The sequence below is a fragment of the Silurus meridionalis genome, chromosome 1 (genome assembly GCF_014805685.1).
Source record: "Silurus meridionalis isolate SWU-2019-XX chromosome 1, ASM1480568v1, whole genome shotgun sequence".
In the NCBI taxonomy this organism is placed as follows: domain Eukaryota; kingdom Metazoa; phylum Chordata; class Actinopteri; order Siluriformes; family Siluridae; genus Silurus; species Silurus meridionalis.
Genome location: NC_060884.1, coordinates 27983796 through 28005857, shown reverse-complemented (window position 1 = coordinate 28005857; position 22062 = coordinate 27983796). Strand labels below are relative to the sequence as shown.

General features: G+C 38.1%; 1 protein-coding gene across 2 annotated transcripts; it reads right to left on the bottom strand.

Moving 5' to 3' along the window:
• Positions 1-481: 481 nt before the first annotated feature.
• il12rb2 (interleukin 12 receptor, beta 2a) lies at positions 482-22055 on the bottom strand. Of its 2 annotated transcripts, none has more exons than XM_046856217.1 (16): positions 21678-22055; positions 21411-21542; positions 19115-19354; positions 16761-16875; positions 16461-16633; positions 15510-15652; positions 12330-12471; positions 11142-11221; positions 10431-10623; positions 9443-9625; positions 8808-8906; positions 8575-8724; positions 7880-8029; positions 7253-7352; positions 6807-6894; positions 482-1224 (listed from the first exon to the last, which is right to left on the bottom strand). In XM_046856217.1, the coding sequence occupies exons 2-16, from the start codon at positions 21478-21480 to the stop codon at positions 742-744; spliced, it is 2409 nt and encodes an 802-aa protein (XP_046712173.1). In that variant the 5' UTR covers positions 21481-21542; positions 21678-22055; the 3' UTR covers positions 482-741. The 2 variants fall into 2 exon arrangements, with proteins under 2 accessions (XP_046712173.1, XP_046712164.1); XM_046856208.1 differs by having other exon boundaries at positions 7253-7355; positions 21678-22054.
• Between the last annotated feature and the right edge of the window lie 7 nt (positions 22056-22062).

The window sequence follows — 22062 nt, the reverse complement described above, 5'->3', positions numbered from 1 at the left end:
TTTCCGTCTCTTGCTTCTACCCGAACAGTTCACTGGAGCAAAAGTAAACCAGCACATTAAAGTCTCAGAAGGGTTTAATTCTTGCAAAATTCTTTTTATGAATGATTTCTTACAAGCTTAATATTTAATTAATATTTTAAGCTTTTCTTTTGCCAGGAGAATTTGCAGTACAATTAATACTTTTAGAAAAAACCTCCAGAAGTATGACTATATTTTGGAAGTTCGTTCAAATTATTATTTTTTTTTGATGTTTATATTTTATTATTCTGTTCTTTAAATTCTTGCTTAATTTTGTTTCGATTTGCCAGAACAAAGCAAAAAAAAAAAAAAAAGCCATTGCTTCTCCATTAATGTAGAATGTACTTATTGTATGTTGTGTTCATCTTGAATGCTTCACAATCATGTATAGGATTTGGAACGATAGATCATTGCTTGCTCTTTTTTTTTTTTGCAGGAAAAAAAAGCATGACTTAAAAACAAATCCTTTAAGTTTTTTTTATTTTTTATATACAGAGTATTTACATCTGCATAATATTAAACTGAGGTTGTTAAGTTGTAAAATCGAAAAAAAAAAAAGTCTTAAAATATAATGAGGTTAACATGAACATAGCGATCAGGTGTTAGTGTTAATTGTTTAAAAAGAGTTCGATTGAAAGCAAAACTAAACAAGGTGGAAAATCTGTGCATCGTAAAAAAGGATTCTTTACATTATTTAACAAAAGCGCTGCACTTCGCAGAGCTTCAGACACAATCTAACAAATCACTGCAGTCGATTTTCACTGAATCAAGAGTCAATTTCCCTCCAATGGATATGAGCGGTTGCAGAAAGGGGCTCTTGGGGCAGGGGAAGAATTCAAATGCCTTGTGCTCACTCTCGCCCCCATCATCGCATTCGTAAACATCATCGTCCTCGTCCTCGTCCTCTTGTCCGCTCGTCACGCCGTGAGTCGAGATGTAGTCCACGGTAATGTCTGTGCTCCTGGAGGCCTGGGTGGTGTCTGAGCTGCTCGACTCATTGGAGAAGCTCTTCAGGTAAGAGCTGGGGATGTTGGTGTGATACGGTGATGATTCGGCCTGCAGTTTGCCTGGGTGTAGTGTTTCCTCAGTGGAGACTGTCTCGCCCTTAGAGAATGTCTCCTGGGGAAATTCCTCCACCTCGACCGTATTCGGCTCCTCTTCGCTCATGCTGGAGTCGCTCAGGTGCAGCTGCAGCTTCATCTCACCCTGAGTGGAAAGAAAAGCAAACCGGACCACATTGAACACCCACCATGTCTATCATAAAGGTGAAATACTAAGAAATGGACAGAATGCATAGATGAAAAGTAGGTACATAGAAAGGAAAAAAATGAATTTATCCAAAATGACAAAATTGTATGAAATCTTTAATAATATATTGAATATATTTAATAATAAGCAACTCCTCCAATTTTACTAACAAGAAAGGACATTGTCCCATCCATTATTTTACAATGGGCTGAAGTTAAATTCTGCATTTGAAGCAGCGATACCGGGAGCACACGTGCATCTTTGACATACTGCATCCTTTCGTTTTCAAAGAACTGCCATTTCCGCCGGGTAGATTTTGCTGTGGTTTGACTACTGCTGTAGTTATCAAGTGTCTCCACTTTTGCCACAGCAGGAAGTCAGAAACTGTATAATGCTCCAGCTAAACCTGCAATCTTGACACCTGTAGAACTGCCATTATTACCACCTTATATATGTTTATCTGAGTGTAATGAATCATATCTGGTTTATACTGACATAACTTACTGTAGCATTGTAGTTATTGTAGAGCATCAGGAACTAGAAATGCTATTATTCTTCTTTAAAAGTTTTAACAAAATCAAAAGGCGGTGCCTGAGAAAACCTGCCACATGTCCCTGTGACTATATTTATGAATATTATGAATTTTGAATTTCAATGAGAGCTGAAGATTCTCAAAGGCAACAGCAGTTGGGTCTATGTGGGCGTGTCCACAGATGTGACAAAGTTACAAAAATATTCTTTATGAAAATATAGATTGACTTGGTACAATGAATACCAGGGGAGTGAAGACAAAAGTAGGGGCGTCCCCCACTAATGATTTACACTGTCGTATCAGAATTGTCAAGTCTTGCCTATAGTCGACTGATTAACTAAATAACTGCAGAAAGGCCAGACTGCAGACAGGGTTTGCATTTTCCATGTCGGCGAATCTAATTAAATCGGCTAAATTGCCTGTGCAATTAAAACGCAACATCGATGCATTGAAAAACAATAAAAAATTGTGTCGTCACGGATCATGGAAAGTAAAACAAATCTCTCACAGAGGGATTTGGATTTATTCAGGCGTGTTAAAGATATTTATTAAAAGCTTCTTTCTTTTCACGTTTTTATTTACAGCATAATAGGCTGTATATAAACTTATTAGGAGAAAACCGGTAGTTCTATGTAAAATCAGACATTGAGCACCCCCATATAACTAAAATGGCATGATCCTTGTTTCATAACACCTCTGGGAAGATTCAACTGTGAGATACTGGAATAAGGCTCCTCCTATTCGGGGTCGGCCCTACAGTAGAGAGCATACGATCTGTCTCCTGATTTGTTTGATGTTAGTCACCCACTGACAAATGTATGGATGACTTCATAATACAGTGTGAAAGTACCTTGATGAGTGACTGTGGTACAACAGTGTGGGAAAACCTGGCTAACGATATGTGGCCCATAAGTGACCATCACACTTTGATCAATTTGTTGGTGAGTGCTGTAATGAAACCGTTTCATTTATAACCAGATACCAAGAGTTAAAATTAGTAACTTAGTAGTGTATCACTAATTAATACTATTGTGGTAAAACAGTTTTGATGATGGAAAGGTAAATCATATCGTACCACCTAGAGTGTATTATAGATCTCATTTGCACCTCATAGAGTAACCTAATCGATATACAGTACAGACCAAAAGTTTGGACACACCTTCTCATTCAAAGAGTTTTCTTTATTTTCATGACTATGAAAATTGTAGATTCACTCTGAAGGCATCAAAACTATGAATTAACACGTGGAATTATATACATAACAAAAAAGTGTGAAACAACTGAAAATATGTCATATTGTAGGTTCTTCAAAGTAACCCAGCCATTAGGGGGGCACAAGCCAGTGCACTCTTAGTGCCGGTCCCAAGCCCGGGTAAATGGGGAGGGTTGCGTTAGGAAGGGCATCCAGCGTAAAACATGTGCCAAATCAAATATGCGGATCACAAAGGAGAATTTCATACCGGATCGGTCGAGGCCCGGGTTAACAACGACCGCCACAGGTATCGTTAGCCGACAGGGTACTGGTGGAAATTGGGCTACTGTTGGCCGAAGGAGGAGAAGGAGAGAGGAAGACGTCTACAGAGACGGCAGGAAAAGGAGCAGTGTAGGAGAGTAGAGGTTCGGGTTGGTACTTTAAATGTTGTTACTATGACGGGTAAAGGGAGAGAGATAGCTGATATGATGGAGAGGAGAAAGGTAGATATGCTGTGTGTTCAGGAGACCAAGTGGAAAGGGAGTAAGGCCAGGAACATTGGAGGTGGATTTAAACTGTTTTATCATGGTGTGGATGGAAGAGAAATGGTGTAGGGGTGATTCTGAAGGAAGAGTACAGTAAGAGTGTAGTGGAGGTGAAGAGAGTTTCTGATAGGGTGATGATCGTGAAGGTGGAAGTTGAAGGATGATGATAAATGTCATCAGTGCCTATGCTCCACAAGTTGGCTGTGAGATGGAGGAAAAGGAAAGATTCTGGAGTGAATTAGATGAAGTGGTAGATGGTGTACCTAGGAAAGAACGATTGGTGATTGGGGCAGACTTTAATGGGCATGTAGGTGAAGGGAACAGAGGTGATGAGGAGGTGATGGGTAGGTATGGTTTTAAGGAGAGGAATGTGGAAGGGCAGATGGTGGTAGATTTTGCTAAAAGGATGGAAATGGCAGTGGTGAACACGTATTTTAAGAAGAAGGAGGATCATAGGGTGACGTATAGGAGTGGAGGAAGGTGCACACAGGTGGACTATGTGCTATGCAGGAGATGCAACCTGAAGGAGATTGGAGACTGTAAGGTGTTGGCGGGGACAGTGTAGCTAGACAGCATCGGATGGTGGTCTGTAGGATGGTTTTGGAGGCAAAGAAGAAGAGGAGGAATGTAAGGATTGAAAGAAGAATAAGATGGTGGAAACTGAAGGAGGAAGAGTGTAGTGTGAGGTTCAGGGAAGAGGTCAGACAGGGGCTCGGTGGTGGTGAAGAGGTGCCGGATGATTGGGGAACTACTGCAGGAGTGATGAGGGAGGCAGCTAGAAAAGTACTTGGTGTGACATCTGGAAATAGAAAGCAAGACAAGGAGACGTGGTGGTGGAATGAGGAAGTGCAGGAGAGCATTAGGGAAAGAGGTTGGCAAAACAGAAGTGGGATCGACAGAGTGATGAGAAAAGTAGGCAGGAGTACAAGGAGATGCGGCAGCAGGTAAAAAGGGATGTGGCGAAAGCCAAGGAAAAGGCATATGAGGAGCTGTATAAGAGGTTGGACACTAAGGAAGGAGAAAAGGAGTTATACCGATTGGCCAGGCAGAGGGACCGAGCTGGGAAGGATGTACTGCAAGTTAGAGCAATAAAGGATGGAGAGGAAATGTGTTGACTAGTGAGGAGAGTGTGTTGAGAAGGTGGAGGGAGTATTTTGAGCAGCTGATGAATGAGGAAAATCACAGAGAGAGAAGGTTGGAGGATGTGGAGTTGGTGAAGCAGGATGTAGATAGGATTAGTAAGGAGGAAGTGAGAGCAGCGATTAAGAGGATGAAGAATGGAAAGTCGGTTGGACCAGATGACATACCGGTAGAGGCGTGAGATGTTTAGGAGAGATGGCAGTGGAGTTTTTAACCAGATTGTTTAACAGGATTCTGGAAGGGGAGAGGATGCCTGAGGAATGGAGAAGGAGTGTGCTGGTACCGATCTTTAAGCATAAGGAGATGTGCAGACCTGCAGTAACTACAGGGGAATTAAGTTGATCAGTCACACCATGAAGTTATGGGAAAGAGTAGTGGAAGCCAGGCTGAGAGAAGAGGTGACCATCTGTGAGCAACAGTATGGTTTCATGCCGAGGAAGAGCACCACAGATGCCTTATTTGCTTTGAGGATGTTGATGGAGAAGTATAGAGAAGGACAGAAGGAATTGCATTGTGTATTTGTGGATTTAGAGAAAGCGTACAACAGAGTGCCAAGAGAGGAGTTGTGGTATTGTATGAGGAAGTCAGGTGTGTCAGAGAAGTATGTAAGGGTGGTGCAGGACATGTATGAGGACAGTGTGACGGCAGTGAAGTGTGCAGTAGGTACGACAGACTGGTTCAGAGTGAAGGTTGGACTGCATCAAGGATCGGCCCTGAGCCCTTTCCTGTTTGCAGTGGTGATGGACAGGTTGACGGACGAGGTCAGACAGGAGTCTCCTGGACTATGATGTTTGCAGATGATATTGTGATTTGTGGTGAGAGTAGAGAGCAGGTTGAGAAGAGCCTGGAGAGGTGGAGATATGCGCTGGAGAGAAGGGGAATGAAAGTCAGTAGGAGTAAGACAGAGTACATGTGTGTGAATGAGAGGGAGGGCAGTGGGTGATGCGGTTGCAGGAGAAGAGGTGGAGAAGGTGGAGGAGTTCAGGTACCTGGGGTCAACAGTGCAAAGTAATGGAGAGTGTGTTAGAAGTAAAGAAAAGAGTGCAGGCAGGGTGGAGTGGGTGGAGAAGAGTGACAGGAGTGATTTGTGATAGTAGGGTATCTGCAAGAATGAAAGGGAAAGTTTATAGGACTGTGGTGAGACCTGCGATGTTGTATGGATTAGAGACAGTGGCATTGAGTAAAAGACAGGAGGTGGAGCTGGAGGTAGCAGAGCTGAAGATGTTAAGGTTTTCGTTGGGAGTGACGAGGATGGACAAGATTAGAAATGAGTGTATTAGAGGGACAGCGCATGTAGGATGTTTTGGTGACAAGGTGAGGGAGGCGAGATTGAGATGGTTTGGACATGTGCAGAGAAGGGACATGAATTATATTGGTAGAAGAATGCTGAAGATGGAGCCACCAGGTAGGAGGAAAAGAGGAAGGCCAAGGAGGAGGTTCATGGATGTGGTGAGGGAAGACATGCAGGTAGTTGGTGTGAAAGAGGCAGATGTAGAGGACAGGGTGGTATGGAGACGGATGATCCGCTGTGGCGACCCCTAATGGGAGCAGCCGAAAGAAGAAGAAGAAGAAGTAGGTTCTTCAAAGTAGCCACCTTTTGCTTAGATTACTGCTTTGCACACTCTTGGCATTCTCTTGATGCCTACTTTGAAGAACCTACAATATGACATATTTTCAGTTCACTTTTTGTTATGTATATAATTCCACATGTGTTAATTCATAGTTTTGATGCCTTCAGTGTGACTACAATTTTCATAGTCATGAAAATAAAGAAAACTCTTTGAATGAGAAGGTGTGTCCAAACTTTTGGTCTGTACTGTATGTATAAATATATATATATATATATATATATATATATATATATATATATATATATATATATATATATATATATATATAAACTTTTGGTCTGTACTGTATGTATGTATGTATATATATATATATATATATATATATATATATATATATATATATATATATATATATATATATATATAAACTTTTGGTCTGTACTGTAGTAAACAACGTGTCTTGAATCCATTAAAGCCACATTTTAATCCTTCACCATTTACAAAATAATTTGTATGTGTAGCCTATATGTATTAATAAAGAGTATTCAGTATGCCTGTACCTCCTCACTTGCACACTCTTTTGCCCATTTGCTGTTTGCAGGATCTGGGACGATGCTTGGCATTAAGCAGTGACAACATCCTGATAATCTGAAAGAGTTTTTCACAAACAAATTACAAAATGCTTCTCAATTGTGTTCTTTTATTAGATGTTCTATTTGGCCGAAAATATATTGACACCAGACAATCACACCCATACTTTATGTGGCTCGTTTCAAACGCAGTTCTAGAAAGTTTCAAGCCCAGATTTGCGGAAAAAGGTTCCCTGCACTGTAAAGTAAAAAAAAAAAAGAAAGGTCTAAACCTTTTCCCAAAATCGGATGAAAAGCCTTCCTGGAGGATAGAATGTATTATTACAGCAAAGACGCCCAACAACAAAGATGGGTCTTTTTGCTCTGGTGTCCATATACTTTTGACATTTTTTGGTTGCTGTGGATTGCATTCTTACCTTCTGTGTACTGAAGGGAGCTGACATAAGCACAGCAAGCACAGACAGGTGAAGAAAATGATGCCACCCAATAAGAAGAGAAAAAGCACGTGCTTCTCATCTGCTACAGGAAAAAATTAACAATGTGAAGAATAAAGCAGAATGTAAGTAATAAAATTAGAAAGCTGCTTTTTTGTTGGTCAGTCTAATGGTTTCGAAAGTCTTTGGCCAAAGGTTACAGCATTTAAAAATAATTATGCACAATTTTGCATAGTGAGGCGTTTTTATTGAAGAAGAACATTCTTACTGCAGACAAAAACATGGACAAAAACAGGCTACTGTGGGCACAAATACTACACAGAAAAACACTGTTTACTGTGTGTTCACTCTTTATCTGCTAATTTTGCTGAGCTTGTACCCACTGTAGCCTCAGATTCCTGTTCATGGTTGAAAAGAGTGAAACTTGAGATGGCCTTCCACTGCTGTAGGCCATCTACCACAAGCTGAGATGCTCTTTAGTTAATCAAGGTTCTAAACAGTGGTTATTGGGTTATACTGTGTGTGTGTGTGTGTGTGTGTGTGTGTGTGTGTGTGTGTGTGTGTGTGTGTGTGGATGGGTGACAAACTTTAGGACATAATTTTCCATACCTAATGTTTCTCTGGAGGGTTTTGGTTTGAACTGCCGATGATTTTCTGCAGGGCTTTCTCCTGCTGAAGTCCAAGCTGAGACCCACAGTTTGTATTTCTGTCCCAGCGTCAGGTCCCCGATAGTCACCTCTCTCTGAGGGTGTGGGACGTCTGCAACACAGTTCGGCTTCAGTGAGTTTTACAAACTAGAACAACTGCAAATTATGCAAATGCACACGTGAGCCTGTGTCTGGGTATCGGTTGCAGTCTAAATGTAATTTCAGAGCACAGATTTTCCTGGTGAACAATATAACAAGTAATTAAAATACAATTGGCATTAGATTAGGTCCAAAGCAAAAAATATTTTTTTGGCAAAAATTACAACTGTTTACTAAAATAAATAACAACAACAACAAAAAAATGTCTTGTTTTATTTTAAACCCTTTACCGGGGAAGTGGAAGCTCAGTGGTTAAAGCTCTGGGTTACTGATCAGAAGGTTATAAGCCCAGGTATTGCCAAGCTGCCACTCTTGGGCCCTTGAGAAAGACCCCTAACCCTCTGTTCTCCAGGGGCATATGCGAAGAAATGTTAACAAATAAAAAAGACCCCTTTACAGTGTACATGCCACAGGATGCTGTTTATCTGATTAAATCACAATGCTATCAATTCAAAGACACTCAACATCAATATATCCTATACATCTATAGCTGCTTACTGTAAATGTTTATTTTGCCCGCTGAACCACTCAGGTAGATGGTGTATTTTTCCAGACAGCCTCCTCTCTTTGCTGGTGGGATCTCACTCCATTTTACCTCCACTTTTTCACCTTGCACATTGATGCTAGGCACAGGACTCTGTAGTGGAGCTGTGGGTTCAAAGACACTTATTTCACATCTTTTTTTAAAAACATAATTTAATGACCAGCTTTGGTTGAAGCGACCCTCTCACCTGTCTGCCAGGTGGAGATCTTGCTGAAGTTGGCTTTCTTTGTCCCAGATGAGTGTAGGTAAACCACTGCACCTTTATAGCACATTGCAGGCTGTAAACCTGTGGACAATATATTTTTATTTTATATTTTTATGAATATTGTTTAAATGTCTAAGTTGTCTAGATGGCCACCATTTCTGGTTCAGCCTCTGTTATTACACTAGAGGCAAAATACAGCAATGAAAGGAAATATTTTATTACTGAAATGTGTGTTAATGATATTTATTCTTTATTAGCAAGGTACAAAATTGGTTCTCATGTTATAAGACACTGTGCTCATGTCTCTTTCTATGTTAAATAATTAAAAATGGTTAAATAATAATTGGAAATGTTAAAAAACAGCGCATGTAGGACGTTTTGGAGACAAGGTGAGGGAGGTGCGATTGAGATGTTTTGGACTTTTGCAGAGAATGGACATGGAGTATATCGGAAGAAGAATACTGAGAATGTAGCCGCTTGAAATGAAAGAGTCAGATGTAGAGGACAGAGTAGCATGAAGACAGATGATCCGCGTTGGTGACCCCTAATGGAGCAGTCGAAAGAAGAAGAAGCAACTGTTGCAGATATTCTGAAGAACACCTTCCACACCTACTGACCAGTAATATGTATTGTGTTAAGATGCCGTTTCACTCTGATCCACTGAAGTTCCTGCATCTTTCCCACGGGAAACCACTCTACCAAGAACTCAGTCACTGTGTCTGCACTGGCAGGCCTCGGCCAAGAGAGGGCGACACTGTGATTATTCACAGGAGTGTGTGACACCTTGTATGGAAGAAAAGCTGCAAAACCAGAAAAGTACAACAATCATATTTAGTAAATTTATACCCCAGTGCATTAACACATTAATTATATTATTGGTAAAATTGGTTTATTCTGCAAGGTTCCCTTTTCCCCCCATCCACCATTGTGGTTTCTTTCTTTGTTTAAGAGTTGCACTGATTGTTGCTGTAAATGTATTATCTTTCTTTAGCCATCAACAATATATTGCCTTTATTAGAGTAAAAAAAATCACAATTTTTTTTTTGTCCCAGCATAAACTTTTAACTCGCACACCACTAAAGAGTTCATCTCCAGATCATGCACATTTGACATCATATAAAGCGCATTAAGTGTACCAGATTTACACAATACTTACACACCATTAAACTATAAAGAGTTTTTTTTAATGGGGTAATTTATTAAGAAACTAATAATTATAGTTACTATGTTGCGATGAATTTTGTAATATCAATACATCCAACAGATACTAACATGCTTGGAATGCTAACAATTGTTTTTTTCATGACACGTGAAACCATTATCATTCATATCCTTTCAAACTGCTGGTCAAGCTTCATCACAGGGTAACGTACCACCCTGAGAGGAAAGCGCTGTTCTGCATACAGGATTTTACACCCACCCATGATTGATGGCATGGATGATTGTCCCATTACTGGTATTTGCACTACCTACAGACCTACATTGTTTTGTTGCAAATGCATACACATAAAAATGTACAGATGTATACTGTAATTTTACAAAAGAGAACATGAGAAGCAGTGCAAACAAAAAGCACTGAATGGGCATGTTGAGGATGTGGCCTACCTATAGGCTGCAGCTGAATGAGTCTGGCAGGAGACTGGCCTTTGGAGTTCCTAGCAGAAATGGACACGTTGCAGGGAAAACAGGACACGCTGAATTTTTTTCCAACCACAGCAGTCTCGTTGCTGATTCCCTTTTCACTCACTGTCACCATGTACCTCTGAATCTTTCCTCTGGCTTCTGAATTGTTCAGCTCCTAATCACAAAGTGAAAGATATAATGGTTTCATACTGGAGGACCCGAATACATTTTGGCTCATAAGAGTTCTGCTGACCACCAAAATGCATTTGGAAGCAGTCAAGATCAACGTCAGAGCTTGCATGTCCTCAATTGGTTACTGTCCGTATATTTATGGACCCGACTGTCTACTTGCATAAAGCATCAAAGTAATAAAAGCCGCACTGGAATTCATTATGCGAAGCTGTGATTTCCTCTAAAGCCTTTTTTTACAGGCAGAAACTTGAAAGCCTTTTGGGTTTTGTTTCAAAAGAGTGGTTGTAAAGCTGCAGATTTCACGAAGTATGTCACTTCTCAGTAGCGGTTTGACCTTTTAATCATGTGAAATGTTGGGCACTGTGAAAGTCTGGAGCAACTGCCTAGCTACAACAAAACAAAATCAATGTCCGGATTGCCTGAATACACAACCTCTTTTAATGAGCTGGAAAAATAAAGTAATTGTGTTTGTTATGTGAGTGAACTGCATGTAATACTTGCCTTCCAATATAACTGGAAAGACTTGCTGACTGTTCGGGTAAGGTCTTCAGTATACCACACATCAAGCATTGTCACAGGAGCTAAAAAAAAAACAAAAACAAACAAACAAAAAAAGAATAAGCATATACTTGAAATGAAAATGGACAATGTAGGATTTTAAAGCAATCAAAAAACTTGGCAAGGCACCCAACAATTCCACCCCAAATATAGACACCTACAAATAAAAAAGTTCAAATGACACACACAAAAAAAGAAAAGAACAGAACAGAACAAAAAAACATTTTTGCATGCTTAAGGGGAGGATCAGGAACTGATCAGACTGCTGACAGAAAAATCAGACTTCTTAATAGAGCAAATACATATAAAGAATCTTAACATGTCAGCATCCTCCATTCTTCATGCCTCCTTATTACACATTGATAAATCTAATGTATGTTTTTAATAAATCCAGATAATTAATCTAAATAATTACTCAGTAAAATAAAAAATGCAGAAGTAGACCCAGTGTTACTATTTTTCATCTGAAGAGGCACTCTGGAAGGTGATCCCAATGACCCAATATTCATTCATCTTCCATAACTACTCTTGGACAGGGTGTCAAATCTAACCCTGGATAAGATGCCAGTCAATCATGAGGCACCAAACACACAGACACACCTAGAGTCAATTTAGAGTAGCCATTTCCATTACAGGCGTTTTTATGGAAACATAAGAACTTATGGTACATAAATCGTAACCTAAGCCCAGGATTGAACTACGGACACTTGGGGATGTGATGCAGAAGTAATACTTGCAGCAACATTGATTTAGATTAGATTAGATTTTGATTTGTACTAAAAACTAGAATTAAATACGGGAGTCCAAGTGATGAGCTTTTTACATTCAATCCACAGACGCATGTAAAATCCATACAGCAATATTTTTTCTGATGTAAGACCGAGCAAGCACTTCCACTTCCATGTGTGATGCTGATACTATACATGACTGTAGTTCTGCAGAAAAATAAAATAAGTCAGAACGTGCACTAATCTAACACAATCAGCCGTCTCTGTGTATGTTTCCATTACAATCCCCAGTCTGAGTGTATATCACCGAAAACGCCATGTTTCGAATGAGTCAAATAAATATAACCTTTGAGTTATGATCAAATGAAGAGACTAAAAGAGTCCATATGGTTTGAATCACTACCTTCTTCATCAGTCATGCCCTCGATCCTGGTCCACTCGCTCCACAGACCTCTCGTGGGGCCAAGTTTCCACCTGACCTCGAATATGTATGTGCTATATGGATTTAATGAGGGTACAGTCCAGCTAGTTGTTGAATTGGTGTTCTAAGAGAGAAAATAACAATAATTATACTCAACAATAATGATACTCAACATACAGATCACATGACTAACTACTGTAAATATATAGGAAACTATTAAGAACGATATTTCTTAACTCGATAGAAAAATTATCTGATTCTGAACACTTTGAAGCAATAATTTCAAGCAAATTCGCTAAACATCATGCTATACTAGCTATTTTTTATTTATATTATGATATTGGACAGAATGGCATTTAAATCCATAAGCTAATTATTTTCTGCATTCGAGTATAAATACACATAAAAAAAAAAAAACACTTTGAAAATTCCACACTGCTATGGAATCAATTTCTATAATTATTGCACCTCAAGTCTGCAACTAAGGTACATTAAATACCTTTTCAGTTTAGTTTCAGTTTAGTTTTGAAACAGTTTCTCAGTCACATTTCCTCTTTGCTGCACTGTTAAAGAACAACAGCCAGAGGATGTTACACCACTATTATTGTCTTGACGCTGTCTGATGTCTTTTTTTCCTATTTAAAAAAAACTATATAAATATTTGAAACTATGAACTGATGGTGGAAATTTCTCTTTTGAAGTTTGCATTGAAGTAAAAACAAACCAATAATAACAAAAAAAGCTCCGAATAATTTTTTTTTTTACAGTGCAAAATGTCTTCCAGTTGTGTCACACCATGAGGATTGCAAAAACCCCTTGACATTTATCTGTCTAGTTCTGAATCAGCCCACAAAAGTTTTGTAATCTTCAGACTCATCTGATCAGTAGGTTTGTGGGCTGCCAGTAAGTCAGCGTTTTAATGCAATCCTTTCATGTGTAAAAAAACCTAAATACTGTAAGAATGTAAAAAATAAAAAACCTGGTGTAATGATCAATAAATATACAGCAGATATAATACATTTGTGCAAACCATCTACATTTTACTGTTTAGTATTTGGAGAGTTCAGGGTTTTTGTTGAGCTACCCTAAAGAAGCGTGTTTGGCAGGTCAATTGAGTTAACTGCTCTGTAGCCTATACATTACACTATATAATCTTATGCACATTTTTACAAACATTTAGAAAAGTGTTGAAATTGTAAGACCCATTCATATTTTTTGCTATACACTGAAGACGTTTGGGTTTCTTAAAAATAATTGTAAAAAATGAACATGAGATGATCGATCGGAATTACAAGACGGCCAGATATTTACATCTAGACGTGTTCAATAACTATGGTACCTTTGTTGGCAGAGCATCTTATTAAGAGCAAATTATAGGTTAAATCTAGTACAGTAAAATCCCGTTGGACGAGCATAATTTGTTTGCTCATATGTACGAACTAGTTTTCCCCATGAGAATTAATGTAAAATTGAGAACGACTGAGGGACATTAATTTCCCCATGAGAATTAATGTAAAATTGAGAACGACTGAGGGACATTAATTTCCCCATGAGAATTAATGTAAAATTGAGAATGACTGAGGGACACGAGATGAAAGCGGGCAACCGGCAGCGTGGGTTTGCTCGTACCTTCAAAATTAGCAAAATAGGGTAAAATTTTGCGAGCAAGGTCGCTCGTATCTTCGATTGCTCGTACTATTAGTTGCTCGTACAACAGGTTTTTACTGTACATAAAAATAACATTAAATCTTTGGCTGCATAACCTTTTTTTGCAATAACAGCATTAAACCTGTGACCTACTGGTATCATCAAACAGTTTTTCCTGGATTGTACCACACTATTAGTCTATTAGTTGTTTTAGGGGGTTTCACCCTTCAGTCTTGAAACTGACTTTGACTAAATTGACTAGATTAACCGAAGTCCTCCACTTTTTTCCTCTGTAGGCAAAAATGTTTTATATCATAGTCTTGCTGCATGATGGTCCTCCAAACTAGATTGGATTGATTTCTCTGTAAATTGGCAGACTAAAGGTTTTTGTAGCTTTCCGAATTTACTCCACTGCTACCATCAATCAAATTTAGTGTGCTTGTTCCAGATGCAAGCCCAAACCTACACTACCTCCACTCTACATTTCTGCTCTTGATGCCTTCTTGAAACAGTGGATTGTGACTTTCACCCACTATCCAACTGTTGGTGATGTCACAGACTGTTGCTTTTGGGTTTTTCTTGGGTGTTTCAGTCATCAACTGCTTGTTTTCCATGGCTGGATTGTGCAATGTCTAGTTATTTGTACAACAGGGGTTTCTTACTTTTTCCGCACATTTCCAAATTGTATATTCACTATATTACATATGATATAAATGCTTAATTTTCTTTTTCTTCTAGCTTTAAAATATCCCGCTTAAGTTCTCAAACAAGCACAGTCATTCAGATCCATTCATTGAAAAATTCATGGGACTCAAATAAACAGTGGAATGTTCAAAATTGTTTAACGCACCTACATTAATATAAAGGGAAAACCAAGACTGAACTTCAATCAGCACATCTACAAATCATTTAAAACCAAACAGCTCCAAAGCGTTCGTTTTCAGCTCCATAGAATTCTTTCTCAAACAAAAAGGAGCTGCCACTCGCTAAACAGAAATGCAACTCTGTGATATCTTTAATAAATCTATTATTATTTTACCTCTATCATTACGTTCCATGACTCATTCTTGATGCCACCCTTTCACTAGAATGTACACAACCCACAAGACAACATCCTCATAGCCTTTCTTGAGAATTCCAAAAAACTAGGGGTGTAATTGAAAACGATATCTCAAGTCGAAATTTTTCATTAAAACTGGAAATTCATTTAGATACTTGCAGCCCTTTGATGCCGGGCCTTTGATTTCTAAATCAAATAACTCATACATGCATTTTAAGAAAGAAACCTATCTCTTCTATTCCCTGTATTTATGTTAGTTCCTCCTGTTTTAAACAATATACAACAATAATGAAAGTAAACGTGAATTATAGAAAGTACTGTAAAAAACATCAAAAACACCATCTTCACATTCAACATTAGGTCCCGATTAACACCGCATCTAGTATTCCTCATATGTAGCAGTGCATGTTGTGTATTGTTTAGAAATTGCAGTGATTTGTTCCATGTGTACGTACTTTGAATAAAACAGGGTTCCAGCTTTTCTCTTTCTCTTTATATTGGATTTCTACCACTTGCATTTTCTGTGCATTGTCTGTATAAAGCTGGCATTTTCTTGAAGAGCATTCCACCTTCGTTATATTGGGGCTCTGCGGTTTCACTGCACATGAACAGATCAACAGAAGGAGAAAGGGTTAGCGTGTGAACAGTGTGTTCATTGACTATATGACATATAGATATGCTCTTTAATGGATATACACCATAGTTTCAATCTCTAATTAACCTTATTGGACAGGAAGTGATGGGATCTGGAGTATCCGGATGTATTAGTGTCCTATTTGGATGTATTAGTGTGTGTTGTGTAACTCTCATGTCTGGATCATCATTTTACATGCTATTTTTATGACTCATGGAACATATGTCCAAAAATATTTTTTTTTTTTCTACCAACATGGACAGAAATAAAATCACAGGGGAGCACATGATAGAATGATGGTTACTCCAGATTACATCATTCATATATATATATATATATATATATATATATATATATATATATATATATATATATATATATATATATAATTCATATACATTATTCATGTGAAGTGTCAGATTTATATAATGCAAATGAATTCAAATGTGAACTATAAAGACAGTTGTTATTATAGCTTTTCTAACACTTGCTTTTTTTAAAATGTAGATTTATGTCATTTGTCACGAAGAACTTCCGTAATTTCATGCAACTTTACAAAATACAAAATGCCACTGTCTATTTTGGTTCGTCCTATGGGACAGGGTCCCAAAGGAAATTAAGCTTATCTACACATATCTACACCAAAAGTGTGTATGAATACCACTCTTCACAATCTCACACTTACTTACCAATCTTAAACCATAATGCTTTTTTTGTTTTCACGCAGACAATTGAAAATGACAAAGTAAAACAAAAATTTTAATTACTGTACCTATCTTATTAAGATTGAAGCTAAGGATAGTGGAGTTTTGAGAGCCAAGGCTGTTATTAGCATGGACCCACACTGAGAAATTGGTTTGCCTGCCAGAGACAGCAAACAAGGCAGAATTGGCTCCATCATGGACTGCAACACTTTCAAAGCGTACAGGAGGGGAACCATGTACCCTGCAAAACAATGTAACTCATTACACAATAAGAATCAAGAAGGTTCTGTGTGTTTGTGTGTGTCAATAGAATTCCTTTCCTTCAATATACCTAAAAATCTTGCCAAGAAAAATTGATATTTACTAACCAGAGATGTGATGTGGTCTTGACATGAGTTTCCCATCCAATTTTCCATGTGCAGTTTACTTTGCCAAATTCTCCTTGTTGAATACATGTAAGGTTTTGTGGAACTGCAGGTGGATCTAAAAATAAAGACACAAAAGTGTGAATTACATAGTCCATGGGGTATAACGGGTGTGTGTGTATGCACATATGTACAGTATGTATGAACAAACACGTATGGAATTATATTTGTAAACAAAAATGTGTTAAATAACCCAGAATATGTTTTATAATCTTTGACTGTACAAAGTAGCTACATGTAGTTGTGATTACAGCTTGGCAAACTCTCATCAGATTCATAATGGTTTTCAATTCACAGGAGTGCTTTATCAAGAGTTTATTTGTGAAATTTCTTGCCTTCTTAATGTGCTTTAGACCATCAGTTGTCTTGTGCAGAGGAAAGGGTGAGTAAAGACTCAATAGCCCAATTGGTGCTACAACAAGTAGCATTATACATACAAATCCGTATTATGGAGAGAGTGCATTATTAATTTAACAAATGAAGGTTAGTCAGTCCAAAAAATCTAAGGAACTTTAAATGTATCATCAAGTGCAGTCTCCAAAACCATTAAACACTATAAAACAGGCTCTCATGAGGGCTGTCCCAGGAAAGAAAGACCAAGAGCTACCTCTGCTGCACGAGACTTTAGAATTACCAGCCTCAGAAATGGCCAATTTACATAAATGCTTTCAACATCCACCAAAACACCACTCTAGTTTATGTAAGAGCTAGGAGACTGAAGGAGAGTGAAGGGGAGTGATGGAGCCCTGCATTTGATGACATGGTTTTCACAATCACCTGATCAAATCCAGATAAGATGGTTTGGGATGAGCTGGAATGGAGAGTGAAGAAGTAGCAGCCAACAAGCACTCAACACATTTGGGAACCCCTCAGGATCTTTGGAAAACCATTTCAGGTGACTACCTCATGAGGCTGACCGAGAGAATGTCAAGAGTGTGCTAAATACTATATTATTAAATATTAGTGTATGAACATATTGCACTGGTTTTCAAAGCCTCCACTCTATTATCACACTCTCGCATTGGCCTAAGTTTAAACCTGTATTTCACCTGGCAGGTTTCTACTTTATCTAAAACCAATGTAAAATTTGAAGTCTGCAGAGTATTTAACTGGGTGGTGAATAACAATCTGTGGTATTTTGAATTTTTTAAAGTGTCATTAGAATCACATTATAAAATTTACAATTCAACTGATTTTCAAAAAGAAAAATATGTTTTACAATAAACTAATTAATTAAATTTGATATCTGGCCTTATATTTCCATGATAGTTTTACCATTTTCGTTTCTTATCCATAGTAATTGCACATGCTCTACAGCTGGGGTAGAGTAATACGAGGTCATTGTATTCCTTTAGCATTTGATGTTAACCTTTCTGTTCTGTTTATGAGTACAGACAGTTGATAGCAAAACCAAAAGCAATATTTCAGGATCACATTTTCACTAGTAGCATTTCCTATTTTAAAGCTTTACAGTGGTACAAAGGTAAACATGCTTGCAGACTCTTCTCTGTTCTTGCAAACAAACTTCCACTTGATGTCCAAACAGCTGAGTCACTAGAAGTCTTTAAAGACAAAGACTAAAGACTTACTCCTAAAGATCTTCTAGAGAAAACTGAAGACCTGCTTAAAGACTGGTACTCCACTCTACTAAATTTTTCTAGAGGTTCATAAATGATCACAGCTTGTATTTGAAGAAGATTGATTTCTAACTATCTTTTTTCTACTAACAGGTTTAGATGGATGGTCTTCTTAGTCTGTGTCCTAATGCATTCATATTTAGGACATTTGGAAGATGTTCTTATCCAGAGCGACTTACAATTATCTAATTTACACAATTGAGCAGTTGAGGGTTACAAAGTTTGCTCAAGAACCCACAGTGGCAGCTTAGTGGTGCTGGGATTTGAACTCACAACCTTAACCAATGAACCAGTATTGGAATGGGTTTATTAAAATGTCTTTTTCAAAAATCAATAAAACTGAAAGTGAATAGATTGAGTGTTGAATAATTGAACTTAATGCTACCAAAAGGTATGCAAAAATCGCATTTGCACTTGTACATGTTATTAAACTAATTCTACAATTGAATGTGCTTTCAAATCAGGGGCAACAATTAATAATGAATAAGTACACGTTTTTTTAAATAAAGGGTCAGGACCCTTCTACAGCTATATGCTGTTGGTTCTAATGGAAAGGATTCCTAACAAGATCTAATATACAAAATAATTTTCCTAACAAAAGCATATATACTTTTACAAGCATTGGTATGCGCTAAATAATAAACTACGTATGGTACTTACACCCCGGAATGATGTCGGTGCCACAGGGTTCTGGCTCGTGTTGACATTTGCACGTGAAGGTGGTGGACCGTGTTAGATTCACAATGCTCATAATCACCGTGGTGGAATTCAAGCTGCTGTGTTTCAATAACACTTCATCTTGGAAGACCAGCTTGTTGCATTCCTTCCTGAAGATGCAGTAGATCTGGAAGCTTGAGCCCATGTGGACTTCGTGCTTCGAGTGCACAGAGCATATTTTCTCTATGAAACACAAAAACACAACAGAAATGATGCTAATGGGAAGTGGACGCATGGCATTACAGCAACGCATCCATGAACTTTTCATCGATTAGTTTACTTCGCTTTAGCTTTATAGAAATTTTGTCCGCACCAATATATCCCTCATATCAGCAGGATTATTGCAGGGAAGACGTGGAGAAATAAGAATGAAAAAATCATTAATATTGCATAAAACTTGATTTTTAACACCTCTTTATATACACTACTCAATTAAGGTAAGTGTTCACTGGTAAAGAAGCACTTGGTGTATAATCACATGATATACTGTAGCAATATGTTTGTAAGCAAAGTAAAGTAAAGCAACTACAAAGCCCTGTTCTGAAACCTTTCCCATATCAAAAAAAGGAACTGTTACCAAGTGCTGACACTGGAGACTTCTTCCAGAAATGTTCAATAAATGTCTTCGCATAAAAGACGTGCACCATGCAATACCCACATAAAATCTGCAAACATGAAATGTCACCCACACAAAAACATGCGTAGGTTGGCACTATAAACATGCATGAAGGTGAACCTGTGATTTAAAGCTGCCATTATTGTATGAGCTTCAGCAAATTAATCAGCACCTTCTGAGCAATCAGATTTGAGACATCTTTGCATTGAAAATTCAACGATCAAATACTAACATCCTTGATTACAAACAAGTTCTCACAGCTGGAGTTTATGTATAGTGAAAATGTCTCAGTGAATCTTAGTGGACCCTGTGTTCTGGGGTCCCCAAGGCTAATAAGGTTCATTTATTTATAACTTTTAGCAAATTTGGGAAGTAAAATGGTGGAAAGGAGACTTTCATACTGCAAACTGGTAACAAATTATTATTAAAAATGCAGCGGTGGACAGTAACAAAATAAATGTAATTTGTTACTGTACTTAAGTAGCTTTTTCACGTATCTGTATATAACTGAAGTATTTCTATTTGGGGAGACTTTAACTTCACTACATTTCAAAATATCTTACATTTTACTACAATTTGCTAAATAAGTCGTTCCTTTTTATTTACGAGTAGATAAAAACCTTAACTGCTTAAGCACGCAGCAAGCAACCAATCAGTGTAGAGCGCGCCTTGTTTTGAACTTGGTTTGATTGGTGAATCTACTTATCACAAAAATACATTTCAGCATCAGTTCACCAGCAAGCAGAACATTTTGAGAGGAATAAATGATGGAAGAAACTCCTGACTCGAACTTGCCACAAGATCCGTGGCCTTATTTTCAAAGTATTGTTTTAAGTAGTTAAAAAGAACGTTTTGAGCTCATGGTAATTTTAATAATCAATAAGTGTCTTTTCACATAAACTGAGATGATCAAGTAAAGAGTCTTGTTATGAAAATGATAATAGGAACATAAAAGCCATAATAAATCATAGTGCTTTGGATACTTAAGTGCATTTGAAGGAAAATATTTTTGTACTTTTACTCAAGTGAAAGTTTTATAGGGAGCACTTTTACTTTTACTTTTACTGGAGTCATATTTTACCTACTGTATCTCTAGTAGATTATCATCCACTGCACCTTTAAAATGAACCTTTAATAGAAATAACTGTGTAGAAACTTAAGGCATAGTAAATTAAATGGGAAATGGATAAAATTTTACTTTTACTTTTAGCTTTTGGTTTTTATCTTTTTATATTTGACCTTGAAAAGTATATTTCATTTCTAAATGAAAGTCTATAGTAAAGAGTAAAGTTTTCTGAAAACTGGACCCTGCTAAAAAAGAAATAAAAATAATTTTAATTTGTTTAAATGGTTATAATTCTGAATATTACATACCAATACAACCCTGTTGGCAATTTGGTATATGCTGGACACCATTAGAGACCATTAGGACATCATGTAATTCAGATTACAGCAGGCTTTTACAATTGTTTCTTTGTTTTGAGGATATGATTTAATTATATACACAAACCCACTACTTAATGGAAACCATTTGGTAATAGTTTTAATGGTGTTTTCAGCAAAGACAGGGATTCTTGTACAACCCAGGTGACGCAGGAGTTGAATTAAGGAGTCGACTCTTACCTGCGGGCGCTCCGGTGGTCAGAAGTAGAAGGAACATGAACGTGGAGCAGACGTTGCCTTCAGGAAACATCTCATCCACTTCATCCAACAGTTATTTAGGTCTGCACCCATCAATCTTCATCTCACCACGAACTGAAGAATATCACAGATAACTTCTCAGACACAGGGACCGACAGCGTTCATACACACCAGAAGATACAGAGAAGAGCACAGAAGAACAGCTCGGTAGAAGCCAAAGTCCACAGCCTGCTCGTTTTAGTGACTTACCGGAGACATGTGTCCGAATTGGCCGTAATAGCCTTCGGGTGTGTTCACTCAGTCGGTCTTTCTTACGTGGTGAGAGACAAACACCTTCACATGAACAGGTCCGCGTCTCGACACGCGTCATTGCCAAGCGCGCGACCTCGCGGCGTGCACGCGCAGTGGGGGAAACGCGGTCACGCGCGTCACCGTCTTCGCCCTCAGCATCTCAGTTCCCTTCACTCTGCACTGCAATGTACTTGTGAAACTCTTACTACAGTCATTCTAACACCTGACAGCCAGCATTAAACACATACAAAACACAATCATGAAATCCACATGCAACCTGTGCACTGTCAAATTCACTTCAGAGTGATCTGGCGACAGACAGACAGACAGACAGACAGACAGA